This window comes from Trachinotus anak, unplaced genomic scaffold, assembly GCF_046630095.1.
Source record: "Trachinotus anak isolate AG129_WGS33_773 ecotype Australia unplaced genomic scaffold, CSIRO_AGI_Tana_v1 ptg000016l, whole genome shotgun sequence".
NCBI lineage: Eukaryota > Metazoa > Chordata > Actinopteri > Carangiformes > Carangidae > Trachinotus > Trachinotus anak.
The window spans coordinates 23,961,938-23,979,502 of record NW_027273867.1 but is presented as its reverse complement, the minus strand read 5'-3'; the positions used below and the strand labels follow the sequence as shown (position 1 = coordinate 23,979,502).

The following is a 17,565-nucleotide window of genomic DNA, read 5'->3' as shown; positions in this document are numbered from 1 at the left end:
ATCGGTTTACCAACCACCTCTCGCCATGCTCCTTCTCCCTGTCTCTCCCTCTCTCTCTCTCTCTCTCCTTCCCTCTCTATTTCCATCTTTGAGCTTTATCCCTTCATCCCTTATCTCCTTCATCCCCTCCAATCCTCATCTGTTCTTCACTGTGGAGGAAGGGAGAGAGAAAGAGAGAGTTTTTCACAAGTAAGCTGATAGCAGTCTGTCGGGGGAGAGCATCGGAGGAGCCAGTGAGCAGGTTGCACACTCTGGGACAGTGGAATCTAAAACAGCTCAGAGTCAGAAGTGTCTGGGACCAGGAGCTGCACAGGTGCAAGAAGAAGAAGAGAAGGGACCACATTGTGTGTGGAAAAAGGTGAGTTTCTTCTTTTATGCCTCTGTAGCTGCACTCTCTTCAGGTGCTTCCTCTGCTGTTGGAGATCATGTGGGACTGCAGCGAGCTGCTCTCATCTGAGGCAACTGAGCGTTTAAGGAAAGACAGCGTATTTTTGCTTTTGTGAGATTTTGAACAGTTGTTGGACTTTTGCTTCAGTGCGCATCAAAGGAAACTAAAGGAGAATCTTCTGCACATGCCTGCAAACCATGCAAAATCCTTGCAAATGCACTGTAGCTCCAGCTGGGGCTACAGCGCATTTGCAAGGATTTTGGAGAAGCACAAGCTTTCCTCCTTCACTTCTGAGTTGTTTTATAAAAATGAAGCTGCCGTCTGTCATGCAAGAAGGCAGCACTACTCCAAACTTACCCTGTGTTTTTTTTTTTTTTTTACAGTATCTCAAGGCACTGATTTCTTGTACTCAGCAGAATAATTTATCAGTCCTGTGTAAGACTGCATCCAATGTAATGATTCCTTAAACCCTTTGAAGGTGATCTTTGGATTGCAGCGAAGCTGCCAAAGAGGATTGGTGCCTCAGGTGTAGCAGCAGTAAGCTGTAGCCTGATCTGTCACACAAGGCCAAACCTCACCCAGCTCACTTTGTCTGCACACTTCCTCCATCGTGTTTGGTTCCTCTGGGGTTGCTACTGCAAGGCTTTGCCTCGTTCTGATAATTTCCAGCTCTGGGAAGTCATTTCAAATGAGGTTCACAGTAGGTACATTTATGGAGAGATAATGGCATCATCACTTCCCGCAAACGAGAGAACAGGTCAGTAGAGGAGGAGCTGCCTGACGTTTGGACTATAACAGACCCTCCACATCTCCCACCGTCCACATCGCCCTCCCTCCCTTCCTCTCGCTCTGATCCCGAGGTAAAGAGCAGTCAGTAATCGGATGACAGGAGATTTGAGTGGTAAAGCTTCCCTGAAGATCTCCTGCCGGGATTTAAAGCCCTGTAGCCATCCACCCCAAACCCCATGGCTCCCACCGTCACCACCGCCACTGCCCCTCCTGTATCCTCCAGCCTCAATCCTGCATCCTGCCACAGGTACCTGCACGTAGACCACATCCTGAACCTTCACCTCTGCTGATGAATGGATCTGACCTTAGCATGCAAGAAGCGTATTTTAATTGTTCTTTCTTTTTCTATTAATTAATTAAGCATGTACCCGTCACAGTTTGCCACCATGATGTGTTAAAATTGCTTCCTTTGTCTGACCGATTATATAAAATATTTAATTTGCAAAGATATAAAACAGAAAAAGCTTAATATCAGCACTGATCTGAGAACCTGGAACCAGTGAATCTTTGGTGATTTCGCTCAATAATTTTCAAAAATGTACACTGAACTGCAGCACGCAGGGCTTTTGGGAAATTAAAGTTATGTCAAAATAAAGGAACCACACAAATTGAAAGGACAATGAAGACGCTAAAGATTTTTGTCTGCAGTAAATATTAGAGACTCAGCTACTTGAACCTTGCTTGACCTGCTGGTGACTGAAAACATTGAGCTTATTATATTGTTGGAGGGCATGTACATCACTCTGATTTTATCTGAAATATCAAGCAAAATGTTTTACCCTTGGCTTAAAAAATAAGGCTGACACCAAAGATGAGACATACACAGATTCCTCACAGGAAAAACTGTGATGCAAAACTCTGACTGAAAGAACTTCTTGAACTTCAACTCCTTCCTTTGCTTTCTCTTTCCTCTCCACATTTACACTTAAAAGTTACTTCCTATCCTGTGCAATCTTTACTTTCAGCCTTCCTACCATGCAGAGTATTTTCCCCTCCTTTTTTCCTTCCTTCCATCTTCCTCTACCTCATCTCTCCCTCCCATCTCACTCTGCACATCATACCTGGACTCATATGAGAGCTAACAGCATTACAACAGCATTGGTTCAGGGGAGGGATTACACCTGTCAGGTATGTGTCTAATCCCTTTGCTGTAGACTTGATGGTGTAACAGGAACCCAAGTGATCCAATGAGGTCACTGAGTGATGTACTGACCAGTTAGCAGATCTCTCTGTACCTGTGCAGCACTGTAATGTACTGCAAGGTGAAGCTTTTAGAGTCACAGAAAGTGGACTTATTTCAGAACTGGAGTCTCATTATTGGTGTTGTTGTGCTGACTTGTTAATATCCTACATAATTATACACAGATACATTTGAGTTAAATTTGTTATCCCACCATACCTCTGCAAGATTAAAGTAATTTTCATCGGTAATTTTTCATCCTTTTCCTCTGTTTTCTGTTATAGAGTGACAGTTTCGTTTTCCGTCAGTAATATCCCCTAGCAACCGTCGCCATGGCAGCTGAGAAAGCTGAAATGGATGCACTGAAAAAGGAGTGCGATACCCTCCGTACACAGATTGAGGTGAGTACTTCCTGTTGTAGGTTATCAAAATATGTGGACACGTCACAAGGCCAAAAATATGAGCTGAGAGAACAGCGCTGTGTTCATCTTCGTAACAATTAATCCAGGGGGCTTCCTTCATTCTTTTTTTAGCTTTGCTGAAGAATTTTCTTACCCCATACAAATACACGAAAGCCTTCCATTTTTTCTATTAAGAAAAAAAAAAGATTTGGAAATATGTGGTTTTCACACAACAGCGACAAAGCAACTGTATCTTTTCATTTACTTTCAGTTTCAGTTTCAGTTTCATTTAATTCAGTATAATCAAAACTAGAGATACATGTTTTTCACTGGACAAGGACGAAATAAAATAAACTAATACCACCACCAATCCTGTTACCATCTACTGCTGCTAAAGCTTCCTCTACCACCACTAGTCAAGTGCTTTAACTAAAAATAGTGGCCTACTATTACTGGTACTAGTTCTGCTGCCATCACTCCCACAGCAGTACATGTACCACTCACGCTGATGCAATTAAATTACAACAAAAACAACACAACCAACAGTTGTTAAGTTGTTTTCCATTGGAAAAGATGCAAAAGATGACATTTTAAAACTTGTAGGTCTAAACATCTGACAGGAGGTGACCCCTCCTCTCTGATCTCTCTTTCCCCTGCATGTCATCCCCTGTGTGGCCACCAGGCGGCCCGTAAGGCTGTGAATGACGGCAGCATGTCAGCATCTGCAGGGGGCGTGGCTTCGGTGGGCCGAGTCCAGCTGAAGCTCAGGAAGACACTCAAGGGTCACCTGGCCAAAATCTATGCTATGCACTGGGGAGCTGACTCCAGGTGAGTCCCTCCATCCCTGAACACCAGACTGTTACTTATAGAGGTCAACCAGTCCTCCAACCTGAACAACCACTCCTCCAACCTCAACAACCAGTCCTCAACCTCAACAACCAGTCCTCAACCTGAACAACCAGTCCTCCAACCTGAACAACCACTCCTCCAACCTCAACAACCAGTCCTCAACCTGAACAACCACTCCTCCAACCTGAACAACCACTCCTCCAACCTCAACAACCAGTCCTCAACCTGAACAACCACTCCTCCAACCTGAACAACCAGTCCTCCAACCTGAACAACCACTCCTCCAACCTGAACAACCACTCCTCCAACCTGAACAACCAGTCCTCCAATCTCAACAATCAATCGTTTTTCTCAACCCTTCGACATGACCCATAGGAGTGCCCTGAAACTGAAATAGTGCCACCACTGTGGCGGGCATGCCTGACCTTGGTTGTCATGGTTACACTAACAAGTGGTCTGTACCGAGAGCAGCATACATTGCCATGGTTACTATAATAACAGTCATGGCTTGATTAGGTTTAGGAAAAGATTGCGTGATTTGGGTTCAAATAAGTCCTTCCTTAGCATTAGACAGTCTTTGTTGTCATGGTTACAACAATAACCAGTTAACTTTCTGTTTTGCTGCAGATTAGACAGTTCAGGTCCCATGCTTGCTAGCTGCCTTACAGGGTTAAATGTCAAAAAAACTTTAGCAGGCAGCCTAACTAGCCTGCAGCTGCAGACAGTAGTTGAAATTTAAAGTCTAACATCAGCTAAGCTAATTTAGCTTGGATACATGTTCAGTTAATGTTTTGGTCAAAAAAACACCAATAGATCTGTCTCCAAGAAACATCTGTGGATCTAAAATCCCAATATGGCTGAAATATAACACTATTTAAATGTGTTTCTGAAAGATCTTTTAGCTTATTTCCACTCTATAATAAGAAAATAGATGATCGGTGAGAATTTATCCATGAATGAAGTGAGATATGATGTATTTTGTAGCAAAGATGAGCCGCACTGCCTACAATAGCGACTGACTGATGTTGATATGTGACTGAAAAAATAATTCACAGACAAATTTGTGATATTCTTTGTCTCCTATGGTGATATTCAAAAGAAAAAAAAAAAAATTTATTATAATTTATTTGAAAAGGTGCATATTTATTCATCTTCACACAAACTCAGTATCATCTTGTCTGTGTTGTAGGCAAATGGTCAGTGCATCACAGGATGGCAAGCTGCTCGTCTGGGACACCTTCACAGGGAACAAGGTGAGATCACGTACCATGTGTTGTGTATTAAATCTGAATCACGAATGTCTCATCTATGGTGGAGAGAAACTGGAGTTTATAGTGTTCCCAATAAATAACATGAAAACACAACAAGACAATAATGACAAATGTACATGGGATTGTTTATTGTACAGGAAGCTTTTATTTATTCTGCAGCAATCACAGTAAACACATTGTGCAGAACTTGTTTGTAGCAGGAGGCTCACGGATGTAAAGTTGTTACGAGTTGGTGCAGTGCAGCTAACAAACAGTCTAACCTGCAGGAGAGAGCCTCTGATTGGTTGGAGAAGTTTACCTGCAGGAGGCTGTAAATTAACTAAAGCTTTTTTCCACAGTTGGTTGCTGTCCCACTAAAGTCAGCCTGGGTGATGAGCGTCGCCTTCGCCCCCTCCGGAAACCTGGTGGCCAGTGGTGGTCTGGACAACATCTGCACAGTCTACAACATCAAGGCTGCCAGCCCCAAAACCCTCAGGGAGCTGGATGCACACACAGGTGAGGATGATGATGATGATGATGATGATGATGGCAGGTCCTTAAAAGTCAAAAGCAATCACTTGATGAACTGATGGATGGACAGATGTAGAGACAGACTGAATGTTTGGCTGTCTCTCTCTCTCGCTCTCTCCCAGGTTACCTGTCTTGCTGCCGTTTCCTTAGCGACACTGAGATCCTGACAGCCTCTGGTGACACCACCTGGTGAGTTTATCACAAAACATTGTTCCATTAGCTGTCTTGTTAGTGGTATGTTCTACTTTGTCACTCCAGTAAAGGCAGCATTTATTAATCCAGTCATATCATTAGCACACAAGACATCAACTCAGTTTTGTCTTTTATAGGAGGATAATATATGTGGCATAAAAATTATGAACTTTAATAAAACTATGACTTTTTTAACATACTAATTGCATATTTCTAAAACCTCTCAAAAACAAATATATTTTTATTCCTGAGGATTTATTTCATCTTCCTTAATTTGTGTGATTTTGTAATCCACCATTTTTTTCCCAGCTTTAAGTATGTGATTAATCTTCCTGTACATAAATGTGATATATGTACATGTATTGAATTTATACATACATGAAATATATGTACATACAAAATAAAAAAGTAAGTAAAAATTATATATTAAACCTATTAGAAACATAGATAAGAATAGAGAATTTTTATAGGTATGTTGTTTTAATAAACTAATAAACATATATAAATTAGATATATATAAACTTATATGGTCACAACATGTTATACCATATAAAAAATCATCACATGAATATGTTTAATATATACAATATAATATATAAATACAATATATACAAATTAAACTTCTATCTTCTATAGCTAACATATATGGAAATATTACTCTTGATATAGGGACATGTGTCATGTATTACATTTCTGATTGCATTTTAAGACAACACCAAAAAATGATTAATTATACAGATTGTTATGTAAAATATGTAAATATATAAAAGTATTAATCTTTAAATATGACTTTGGTGCTGTTAGAGTTACTTTTTCATGCCACTACATAATTTCTTACTACTATATGTTAGAGAATGTCTTCACACTTCAAGTGTTTTTGTAATTCTGTAATTTAATTGACTCACTCAAAGTAAATTTCAAACAAAAAGAAATCTGACCCCAAACAGACAGGCCAGATCCGAAAATAGACCCAGTGATAATTGAACTGGATCCAAAACACAGTTCCAGCCTCTATAACCCACTGTTTCACGCCTCCATCTCTCTCCACCTCTCTCCACCCAGCTGCCTGTGGGACCTGGAGACTGGCAAGCAGAAGGTCATCTTCACCAACCACATCGGAGACTGCATGTCACTGGCTCTCTCCCCCGACATGAACACCTTCATCTCTGGAGCCTGCGACTCTCTGGCCAAGCTGTGGGACCTGAGGGAAGGGGCCTGCAAGCAGACCTTCAGTGGACACACCAGCGACATCAACGCCATCTCTGTGAGCATCCTGCAAACCATCACACACACACAGACTCAAAAAAATAAAAACCCTTCTGCTGATTGTTCAAGCAGGTTGAGGGGATTTAAAGATGCAGTCAAGAGCTTTAACATATAGAAATGATCTGCCCAAATTCATGGACAAACTCCAGTAGAACTTCATTTGATGACTTTTTGCACTGGGTTTATGTTACTGGATGTAAACAGAAGAAATCCAGGTAACTAGGTGACATCTTATTACCAACAAACCAATAAATAAAGAAATAAATGATCATCAATTAAAAAAAACAAAAACTTTGATTGTTGATGTGTAAGAGTAACTTTAATCCAGTTTCTGGAACCACAAAAGCTAAAAGAACCTGTGCCCACGATGTATTTGGTGACTGGTGCAGAAGGAGGCAGGTGAATAAAAACCAAACATGCTGATAAACACTCATCATTTGTTCTGGCCTCAGTTCTTCCCCAGCGGAAACGCCGTCATCACAGGCTCCGACGACTGCGCCTGCAAGATGTACGACCTGCGCGCCGACCAGGAGGTGATCGGCTACCAGGACAGCAACCTGAACGCCGGTGTCACGTCTCTGGCTCTCTCCAGCTCAGGCCGCCTCATCTTTGCCGGCTACGACGACTTCAACTGCCACATCTGGGACTCACTGAAGGGAGAGAAAGTCGGTGAGTAGTGACAGCGATGGTCATTTTACACAACATGAAAAAAAACAAAAAGAAAAACTCAACAGCAAACATATCAAAGTGAGGAAGAGGAAGAGGAAGGAGCCAAAAACAGTTTAAGTGTGATATATTCATTAAATAAATAAATAAAGATGTACAAAGATGATGAAAGCAGGGTTTCTATCAAGCGTTTTTTTTATAATTGAACTCATGAGAGAAAATTAGACAAAAAAATTCACAAAATTTGTGTATTTGAAATGTCTTAAAATTAACAGCTTGATTTTAAAAGATACGTGATTTATATCTTAAAAGATATGTTTTAAAAAGACAGCTTTTTTTTATCTTTTCACAAAATCATATTTGATTTTTATTTTTCTGCAGGGGGAAAAATCAATTGAAGTAGTTTTTTGCTTCTGTTTTTTATTTTTGTTTTGTTTTTTGAATGTATGATGCACACTACACAGACATGAGATGTGAGGGAGGAGAGAAAATTTCACATGAATTTCACATGATTTTGGTTTGGAGTGTATTTGATTCTGTCATTTTCAAAGAACGTCACAAGATCAGTCTGAATAAAAGTCTCTCCTCTTCTCTCCTTTCTTTCATTTACATTCCTTCTTTCTCTCATTTTGTCTCCTTTCCTTTCTATTAACATTTTACTTTTATTTTCATTGAGTTATCTCCTTTCTTCTACTCTTTTCTCCTCTCCTTTCTTTCCCTTCCTTTCCTCTCCTCCCTTTCATTTCCTCCTTTTTCTATTGCCCCCATCTTCTCTCCTTTCTTCCCTCTCTTTTCCGTGCTATCTCCTCTCCTCTCCTCTCCTCTCCTCTCCTCTCCTCTCCTCTCCTCTCCTCTCCTCCAGGTGTGCTGTCCGGCCATGACAACAGGGTGAGCTGCACCGGCGTCCCCGCTGACGGTATGGGCGTCTGCACAGGATCCTGGGACAGCTTCCTCAAACTCTGGAACTGAGGCAACTGAGGAAAACACCAGGAGAAGAAGAGGAGGAGGAGAGGAATCGGAGGAAAGGGGGAGGAAAAGGGTGGAGACGGGGAAGGGAAGTGAGGTTGGAGAAGATGTTGGAGCAGGTGTTTGAGCACAGACCTTCCTCTCTCCCTCTCTTCCTCTTCCTCATTCATGTATGCAAATTACGAGAGGCTGTGAATGAGTCACACTGTATAAATGGCATCAGGTGAACAGTGAGCGATGCATCCTGCCGTATGTACAACACAGTTTGATTCTGGCGAGACGACAACTTCAAAAAAGAAAAACGTTTTAAAAAATAGCACCTAATTCAAAATGATTACTGAGCAGAAAATAAGCTCTTATTGAGAATGTCAATTAAACACGAATAGATTTTTGACAATAAAAAAAATAAAGAACTCATGAATACTGAAAATAAGACTATAGCATTACCAATTTATTTTTATTGTCTTTGAGATCTTTGACCTGTAAAAGAGCCCTGGACTTATTTAGATGAAAGATTGATATGTACATTAATTTGTATTTAATAGTTTAACACACTAGTTGATGTACAGTGTCATTTCTTTTTTTTTTTTTTTTTTTTTTTGGCTGCACATATTCAGAACAGTAGGGCTGCCAACTTTGGTGCCCCACTAACAACCAGCAGATTTTGATCCAAGATGGCCGCTGCATGATGAATAAAAATCCAATGACGAATGAAGGTTGAAAGGTGGAGCCGGGCTGCCGGGCGGGGGTCTGGGCTGACCTGTGAAAACACTCTGTAAAGACCTGTAAACTGTATTCTACTCCCCTGGGTTCAGCGGCATTTTGTAGTACTTTTACACTTGTGCAGTTCCTCTGTAAAAAGACAAAATGTTTGTTGAAAATCTTTATAATAAACATAGAATTATGCATTAACACCATGTCAGAGTCTGTGTTTGTGACTGTCCTGTAAAAAAAACGAGCCCACAGGTCGTCTGTCAGCAGGTCACTATGACCCGTCGTTAGGTTCTGTTGCTAGGCGACATCTAGTGGTCGTAGTGATGATGACAGGAGCAAAGGGAAAAGTGCGGTGACGTAGTTTATAGAGCGACAAAGTCCACGTCAGGAGGAGGTTGGGGTGGATGGATGAATATGACCCAGGAGAGCGGTGTTCGATTCCCATGTGACAGGAGCAGTTTATGTTGTTTCTATTATCCATGACTGTTCGTTGTTATTATTGTAACCATGACAACAAAGATCATCTAATGTTGAGGAAGTACTTATTATAACCCAAATCACCATCTTTTCCTAAACCTAATGAAGCCATTACTGTTATTATATATTAGTAGTTATTATATATACATAGTTTATTATAGTAACCATGGAAGGTCTGGTACGCCTGCCGCCATAGGGGCGCTATTTCAGGAGACACTGCTATGGGTCGTGTGAGAGGGTTGAAAAATGACCTGTACGGTTGTTCAGGTTGGAGGACGTGTACTGAACATCATTATGAGAGCGCCGTCCTCCGACTGCACAGTACGGCTCCAAAATATAAGCAGTTTTTTATATTTATATTTATATTTATGTCCCTTCAGTTGCAGCTTCTGAGGATGAAACAGTCTGGAGGGAAGTTTCATTAACGAGGTCAACAAACATCAGCTGCATGAGTCACACCTGCAACACACATACACACACACACACACACACACACACACACACACACACACACATATTTATGGTTTATTGTTAGGCCCTATTTTCCTTGTGTTCTCTGCTGTGTTCCCTTCCCACTCTACCTGTTTCCACCTCAGTATTGTGTTCTACTTTGTGGGTCCACACCAAAATTATTACCAAAACCTTACATTTATCTTGTGTCTGAATTTAATTGCAATAGGAATAAAAGGCGATGCACCTCCAAACCAAATCACAGACTCACAGAACACACATCACCAAAACTTCCTTTTTACACAGGAAACACAGATTGATTCCAGTATTATTAGCATGTTCTATAAATACACACGAATCAAATATTTTGTACAGTTGAATTGAATAAATAAGATATGAAAAATCTAATGAGCTTATTTAAATTTATATTTTTTTGGTGGCTGGCCAAACTTTTCTAAGCAGAAGAAGGTCATCTGTGTCCCAATATGAGAAAATAATGGACCATAGGGAGCAAAAGAATGTTATTTATTATTATGTTATTTCCTCTTATGAGGTAAAGTAATGTAAGTCTTGAGGCCTTGTAAAGTATTATTTCAAAATAATATTTACGACTACATATTAGTAGGGGGGGGGGGGGGGGGGGGTGTCATCCCATGACATCATGTGACCGGCAGGGGGCGGTAATGCACCTTGAAGCTATTTGACTCCAAAGAAGAAGAAGAGACACGTCTCCCGTTGTGTGGTGTCGAAATTTCCGACAGCCCCTGACATACACACCAGCGTCGTCCTGCAGCAGCAGCTGAGCCTCCTCCGGACTCGCATCCTCCGGATCCTCCGCCGCCTCCTCACCGGGCCTCAGCCACCGCCAGCCGGACATGGCGTCCAGGAGCTTCTTCGTGGGAGGAAACTGGAAGATGAACGGGAACAAGGAGAGTCTGGGAGAGCTGATCAGCACCCTGAACACCGCCAGCCTGCACGACCAGACCGGTAAGCGGCTGATCCGGGCCCGGTGCCGTCGCTGCTGCAGGTGAACTGTCGCACTGCTCTTATGTCACGGTGACATTGGGAGTGACGTGGTCAGGATGAGTCGCCATAAAGGCCTCTTATGTCAAGTAACCACGTATATTTACTCAAGTAGCCTCCTTTTTCTACACTTTATACTTCCAGCGGTAAACATTGTATTTTTACTCAGCAATTTTTGGTGGCAAATTTTCAAAATAAGATTAATTGGTAGCTTAGGTTTGTGGCCCCTTATAAAATAAATGTCTGGTTTGGGTCCCGTCACATTTCAAATGTACAAAAAAAGATGGATTTGACTTTTTTTTTTTTTTTTTTGAGACACATTTTTTATTTCATTTTCTCATTTAATTTGATGTGGGCATAAATAAATTTGTCTTAGTCCTTTGCAATATGGAGGAGAGGTATTAAGACATAAGATGTGTAACGTCCATCATACATGAAGTATTGTGGTGCTACAGAGACAGCACCAGTCTACAAATCATTCTCCAGACGTAAGGGAACATGCTTGTTTGGTTCAGACCCCAACAAAAATCACATCATCATCATTTTTATATTTTTTTCAGTGAAAATGAAAAGCAAAAAAGGACCACTCCCTCTAAAACCATTACAATATCTGTCAAAATATGACATTTTCTGCATCATCCAGCCCCAATTTCTATGATGCTTTGCAAACAGAACCTCTTCTTTCTTATGTAAAGGTTGAGAGGAAACACAACTTTTTTATCATTTTTCACCTAAAAATCTCAAAGTTTCTTTTTAATAAAGAAGAAAAGGAAAAGACAAAGGGAAAATCAGTCATAGAGTTCAGACCAAGATGATATTAAAGTCAGAAATAAACAGTTTTTCTAATTTTCAGAGGTGGTATGTGCTGCTCCCTCCATCTACCTGGACTTTGCTCGGTCCAATCTGGATCCAAAGATCGGGGTCGCAGCCCAGAACTGCTACAAAGTGGCCAAGGGGGCGTTTACAGGGGAGATCAGGTATCTGACCCACTGATCGAACACACACTGAGACAATATTTATGATGTCATCCAGTTTTATAAGCTGTACACATATACATAATCAGAAACCTCTTTATCATTAATGAGATCAAATTGTACAATTCTCCTATTTTCTGATTATAATAAGAATATTTCAATCATATCATTGTCGTCCACAAACCAACATTTGCAGAGATACATCAGCAGCTTTATTTCAAAATGTGAAAAAAAGAATTTAAGTGACCTGAAGCAAAATTATCAGAAGAGTCTGTGTTTGGGATTTTTAGAATGGACCAAATATTAGGACAAAGGACTTCATGTATGGGTGTGATGGTAAATTGAAAATGATTTATCACCAATTTGGATAATTGATAAATTTTTTAAAAATCAGTTATTGAGTAAAAATGTCAAAATATTTCTGGTTAGAATAATAAAGACATGAATCGTTACTTGCAGACGTAGTCGGATGGATATGTAATTTTTTCTCTGAACAAAAAAACATGCAGGTTCAGATACTGATAGATTCAAATCTGTAAAATCAACACGACGTGTTCCACCAGCTGAACAGGTGATGCACCTGTCAGCTGACACTGACCCGTCTCCTCTCCCTGCAGCCCGGCTATGATAAAGGACTGTGGGGCAGACTGGGTGGTCCTGGGACACTCAGAGCGCCGTCATGTGTTCGGGGAAAGTGACGAGCTGATTGGCCAGAAGGTGAGACACTTTCTTCTTCTATTGATTCAAATGAGGACGCGTAAAACAAGCTGGATGAGCAGCAGTGGCACCTGCAGAGGTTCAAACATCTCAGGTGAGCAGGTCCAGGTAAATCTCTGCTGTTGACTCTCAGGTGGCCCACGCTCTGGAGAGCGGTCTGGGTGTCATCGCCTGCATCGGGGAGAAGCTGGAGGAGCGGGAGGCCGGCACCACAGAAGAAGTCGTCTACGCTCAGACACAGGTCATAGCAGGTAAACGACTGTTTTTCCTTTTATGTAATTTTTATTTTATTTCATTTCATGGTCACAGATTCGTACATCCATTAGTTGTAAAGTTCCTGGAAATGGTTTAATTATTGGATTGCTTGTTTCGTAAATATATTTTTGGGGAAACTGAAGCAATAACTCATTTAATCAATCAGGAAAAAAATAATCTGGAACATTTCTGATGATCTGATCAAAATTTTTTTATTACTGGGTTTTATACTGTAAACTTTTTAAGTCATCAGCTTTGGCTCTGGGAAATAGTGACAGGATATCTTATAAAGATTAAAGATTTTATAAAGATTATAAAGATTAAATCAGTTAATGAAAAAATGAATGAACAATAATCATCAGAAAAATCGATAACGAAAACGACAGTAATGATCAGTAATATTCTCATTTTTCAGTCCTCATGTAGTAGTCCTCCCACCTCTGAATCCACTCGGGTATTAACAGATTTTACTGATGCTCTTTTCCCTGGTTTCATCTCGGCCTCATGTCGCCTACTTCCCGACTCAAAGTAGGCTACACCCTGATTAAAATGCAAATGGGTCAGTGGTCTCTGCTGCTGAAGAACCTTCAAGACACACAGTCGGTCGTCTTGTTCCTCTGCTCTGCTCTGTCTGCAGGAAGTTTCCTAACCTGAGATGGATAAAGTAAAACATTTCTCTGTTGTTGACTCTCCATCAGTGTCAATGTCAGTGTCAGTCCTCAATGGCGACGTCACCATGTTAAACATGACGGAGGTGTGTTGTTGTGTTCCAGAGAATGTGAAGGACTGGGGGAAGGTGGTGCTGGCTTACGAACCCGTGTGGGCCATCGGCACAGGAAAGACAGCCACACCTGAGCAGGTAACTCGGTCAGGAAGAGTGAACACTGACCCGGTGAAAGCCAAAATAAGCGTTAATGAAAAGAGAATGACTCACACTTTATTGGTGCTCGGGTGATTCAAACACATTGATTATTATTATTTTTTTATTTTTATTTTTTAGCCTTGACTGAAATCAAAGCTACAGGTACGGAAGTGAAAAGTCACCAGGTTAATTTATCACATTCATTCAATTATTTAAAAATATTTTTTTTATAATGGAAATCTTTAACTATGATTATTTATAGTGACAGACTTTAACAGACTTCCTTCAGAGGACCGTCACAGTGTGTTTGCTGTGACAGTGGGTGTGTTCAGTGTTTCTGTTTTCATCAGTCAAACCACTGAGATCAGGTTCCTGCAGATCCAGTATCTCCAGTCAAACTCTGCAACCACAGGCTCTGCTGCTGTTGGTGCCAAAGATTTGGTGATTTTGGCATTTTCACTGCAAACAAAGCCTCTGATAACTCTGTGTGTGTGTGTGTGTGTGTGTGTGTGTGTGTGTGTGTGTGTGTGTGTGTGTGTGTGTGTGTGTGTGTGTGTGTGTGTGTGTGTCCAGGCTCAGGAGGTCCATGAGAAGCTGAGGGCGTGGCTGAGAGCCAACGTGTCAGACGACGTGGCCGACTCTGTGCGCATCATCTACGGAGGTCAGATTCTTCATCATCATCATCATCATCACAGCTTCACATTCAAAGCTCTGCTTCCCTCAACAAAAAGCCAGAGGGATTTTTACATTTGCTTTTGGATTATTACAGAAAATAAACTGTGACAAACAACAGTTTCTGATCCTGACGGGTTTTGCTCAACAGGATAATCTTCACTTCAGTTAGGCTATAAAGGTGGACTGGTGATGTTTAACGTCCCCAACAACCTCTGTCATCTCATTTAGACACTTGTTAGCAACTGGCCTCTTTTAACAGATGGAAAAGATAAAGGAAATAAAGACTAGGGTATTTACTGACTTATTTTATGTTGTAGAATAAAGTATGAAACTGTCTTGAGCTTGTGTTTAACCACAGACCTTATTTCAGTCATCTAACCAAAAACCCAGACACAAGGGAACAGGAAGTGATATAATGCCAACTAATTTCCAGGTTTTAGGATTCATTCCTGCAGAACTCTATGGGCGTAGCTCATAGTCCTAGCTCAGTATTTCGCAGATTTTAGTGAGCATATCAAACTGAAACAGTGAAATCTGGTCCTGTAGATGTCAAAATGCGATTATTGTATTAACAAAAGAAACGTGTGCCGTGAAATGAAATTATTCTTTGTGCATTTTTTACGTAAGAAAAAGAAAAAGTTTGACAGAGTGGTTGAATTTAGTCAACTCTCCGTCCTCCAGGTTCAGTGACGGGAGCGAACTGCAAGGATTTGGCGTTTCAGGGCGACGTGGACGGGTTCCTGGTGGGCGGAGCTTCTCTGAAACCGGAGTTCGTCGACATCATCAATGCACGTGCGTAACGGAAACGCACACGACGGCTCCAGCAGGACCAATCAAAAACACTTGGCCCTTTAGATCATCATGTGTCACTGTGTGTGTCTGCAGCCCGAGCCGACTGATCCACACCGTTAGAATTCACTCTGAGTAAATATCAGTCATTTTTTGTCTTGTTTTTCTGTCATTTGAGGGAATTTTATTTGTCACATTTCACAGTTAAATTACATTTTTGTCCTTTTTAACATTCAGGCTGCTTCTAACATTTAAAATACATTTAAACTTTATCATGAGTGTTGATTTTAAGCATTAAATTTTTCCTATAGCAGAGACAGGATCGGAGTTAATGGTTTTTTTGTGTTGTTTTTTCTGGTAAAATGGCACATTATCTCCAGCAGAGGATCAGTCAGCCCAGGTTGTTTTTTGTGTCTCACCTAACTGCACTAATTGTTACTTCAGGGTGTTTAACAATAAAAGCTCTGGACAGAATGTACTTAAATATATAATGTAATGTGTATACAGAGTCTATCTTTCTGCTGGTACTGAGTTTTGAAGAGTCAGGAACTTTTATTGTGAAGTCGTCACAACAAGCACTTACAGTGGAGGAAATAATTATTTGATCCCTCACTAATTTTGTAAGTTTGCCCACTGACATAGAAGCAAACAGTCTATAATTTTAAAAGTAGGTTCCTTTTTACAACGAGAGACAGAATATCAAAAAGAAAATCCAGAAAACCACATTATATAAAAGATATAAATTGATTTGCATTTCACTGAGTGAAATAAGTATTTGATCCCCTGCCAACCATTAACAATTCTGGCTCCCACAGACTGGTTAAATGCTCCTACTACAAGAAACGTCTGACCTCTGTGCTTAGTACTAAGTACTAAGCCATGTTTTGCCTGGGGATCAAATACTTATTTCACTCGATAAAATGCAAGCCTGTTTATGTCTTTTGTTTAAAGTGATTTCCTGGATTTTCTTTTTGATATTCTATCTCTCACTATTTGAATAAACCTACCATTAAAATTATAGACTGTTTGTTTCTTTGTCAGTGGGCAAACTTACAAAATCAGCGAGGGATCAACTAATTATTTCCTCCACTGTAACACGTATGTGGTTAACACTTAACACTGCTGCTGTATGTTTAACACAGATTAATGAGGGGATCGGGACGTCTGAGCAAGTGAGAAGTAAACAAATAAATCTAATGAGGAAAAACCATAGTTTCATTTTGTCTTTTATTGACTCTTTGTTTATTCTTAAAGTTTTTGCTTTGTGTCCATTAAAAAGAATCTGTGTGAATATGTGGGTGTGTGTGTCCCAAATCTTAATATGAGTTGTGAGCAAATCTTTTTGTTTGCATTATTTTTTTACAAACCTGAAAAGCTAAAACTATTATAGAAAACACGTTTTTAAAAAGGTCCCATTTTTACACTTCTCCAGTGTTTTATCTGAAGTGTTGATCTCCATCAGAAGATAGATTTGTGATATTAAGAACCAAAAACCATCTCAGTGTAGTTTTACGTCTCCTCTCTCAGGCTTCTCTCTGGAGCTCTAGTAACAACAGGTCAGTCAGCCAATCAGAGTTTTCTGAGTGATTAAAAAATATATATCAGATTTCAGGTAAACACTCAGAGAAACCAAATCCTGCAAGGTTGGATGGTGGGTCCAGGTGGGCGGGGCTTGGCTGAGCACGGTGACTGCTTTGTTGTGACATCACAAAGTTCCAGAAGTCCTGACAGCTGGTTTTAAGGCTCAGTGTCTGAATACAGGCTGTGTGCATTTCTCTGTGGACTGAGGCTTTGATACTTTCACAGTATTAATATAGAACCTAGACCTGCTTTATAATCACAAACACATGGACATCTACCTTTAGACTGGATGGACCTTTAATTTTTGACCTTTATACATGTTTCTGATCCAATTCAGATCCATCAAGGCCTGTCCCACTTCCTCCAGATGTTTTAATGAATGCAGACTTTTATTTAGGAAACATCAGCATCTTTTCATCAGTTCCTGGTACATCAGTAAAGTTTTCATGTTAAAGTTAAAATTCATTAAAAAGCACAAGTATTTGATTGTAATGGACTCAAATTCATTTGTACTGTCGCTGGAAGTTTATGTGCAAAGTTTTGTGGTTATCAGTACGTTTCTTCAGCAGT

At 40.4% G+C, this 17,565-nt stretch overlaps 2 protein-coding genes across 2 annotated transcripts; both read left to right on the top strand.

Moving 5' to 3' along the window:
* The first annotated feature begins 140 nt into the window (after nucleotides 1-140).
* Nucleotides 141-9,390, top strand: gnb3b (guanine nucleotide binding protein (G protein), beta polypeptide 3b). The gene is made up of 9 exons (XM_071500753.1): nucleotides 141-358; nucleotides 2,642-2,758; nucleotides 3,441-3,586; nucleotides 4,797-4,860; nucleotides 5,217-5,373; nucleotides 5,511-5,577; nucleotides 6,643-6,844; nucleotides 7,299-7,515; nucleotides 8,375-9,390. The coding sequence occupies exons 2-9, from the start codon at nucleotides 2,690-2,692 to the stop codon at nucleotides 8,479-8,481; spliced, it is 1,029 nt and encodes a 342-aa protein (XP_071356854.1). The 5' UTR covers nucleotides 141-358; nucleotides 2,642-2,689; the 3' UTR covers nucleotides 8,482-9,390.
* A 1,481-nt stretch (nucleotides 9,391-10,871) lies between these two features.
* On the top strand, nucleotides 10,872-16,106 carry tpi1a (triosephosphate isomerase 1a). Its single transcript, XM_071500241.1, has 7 exons — nucleotides 10,872-11,106; nucleotides 11,996-12,119; nucleotides 12,734-12,833; nucleotides 12,967-13,084; nucleotides 13,862-13,947; nucleotides 14,524-14,611; nucleotides 15,307-16,106. The coding sequence occupies exons 1-7, from the start codon at nucleotides 10,995-10,997 to the stop codon at nucleotides 15,423-15,425; spliced, it is 747 nt and encodes a 248-aa protein (XP_071356342.1). The 5' UTR covers nucleotides 10,872-10,994; the 3' UTR covers nucleotides 15,426-16,106.
* Nucleotides 16,107-17,565: the final 1,459 nt, after the last annotated feature.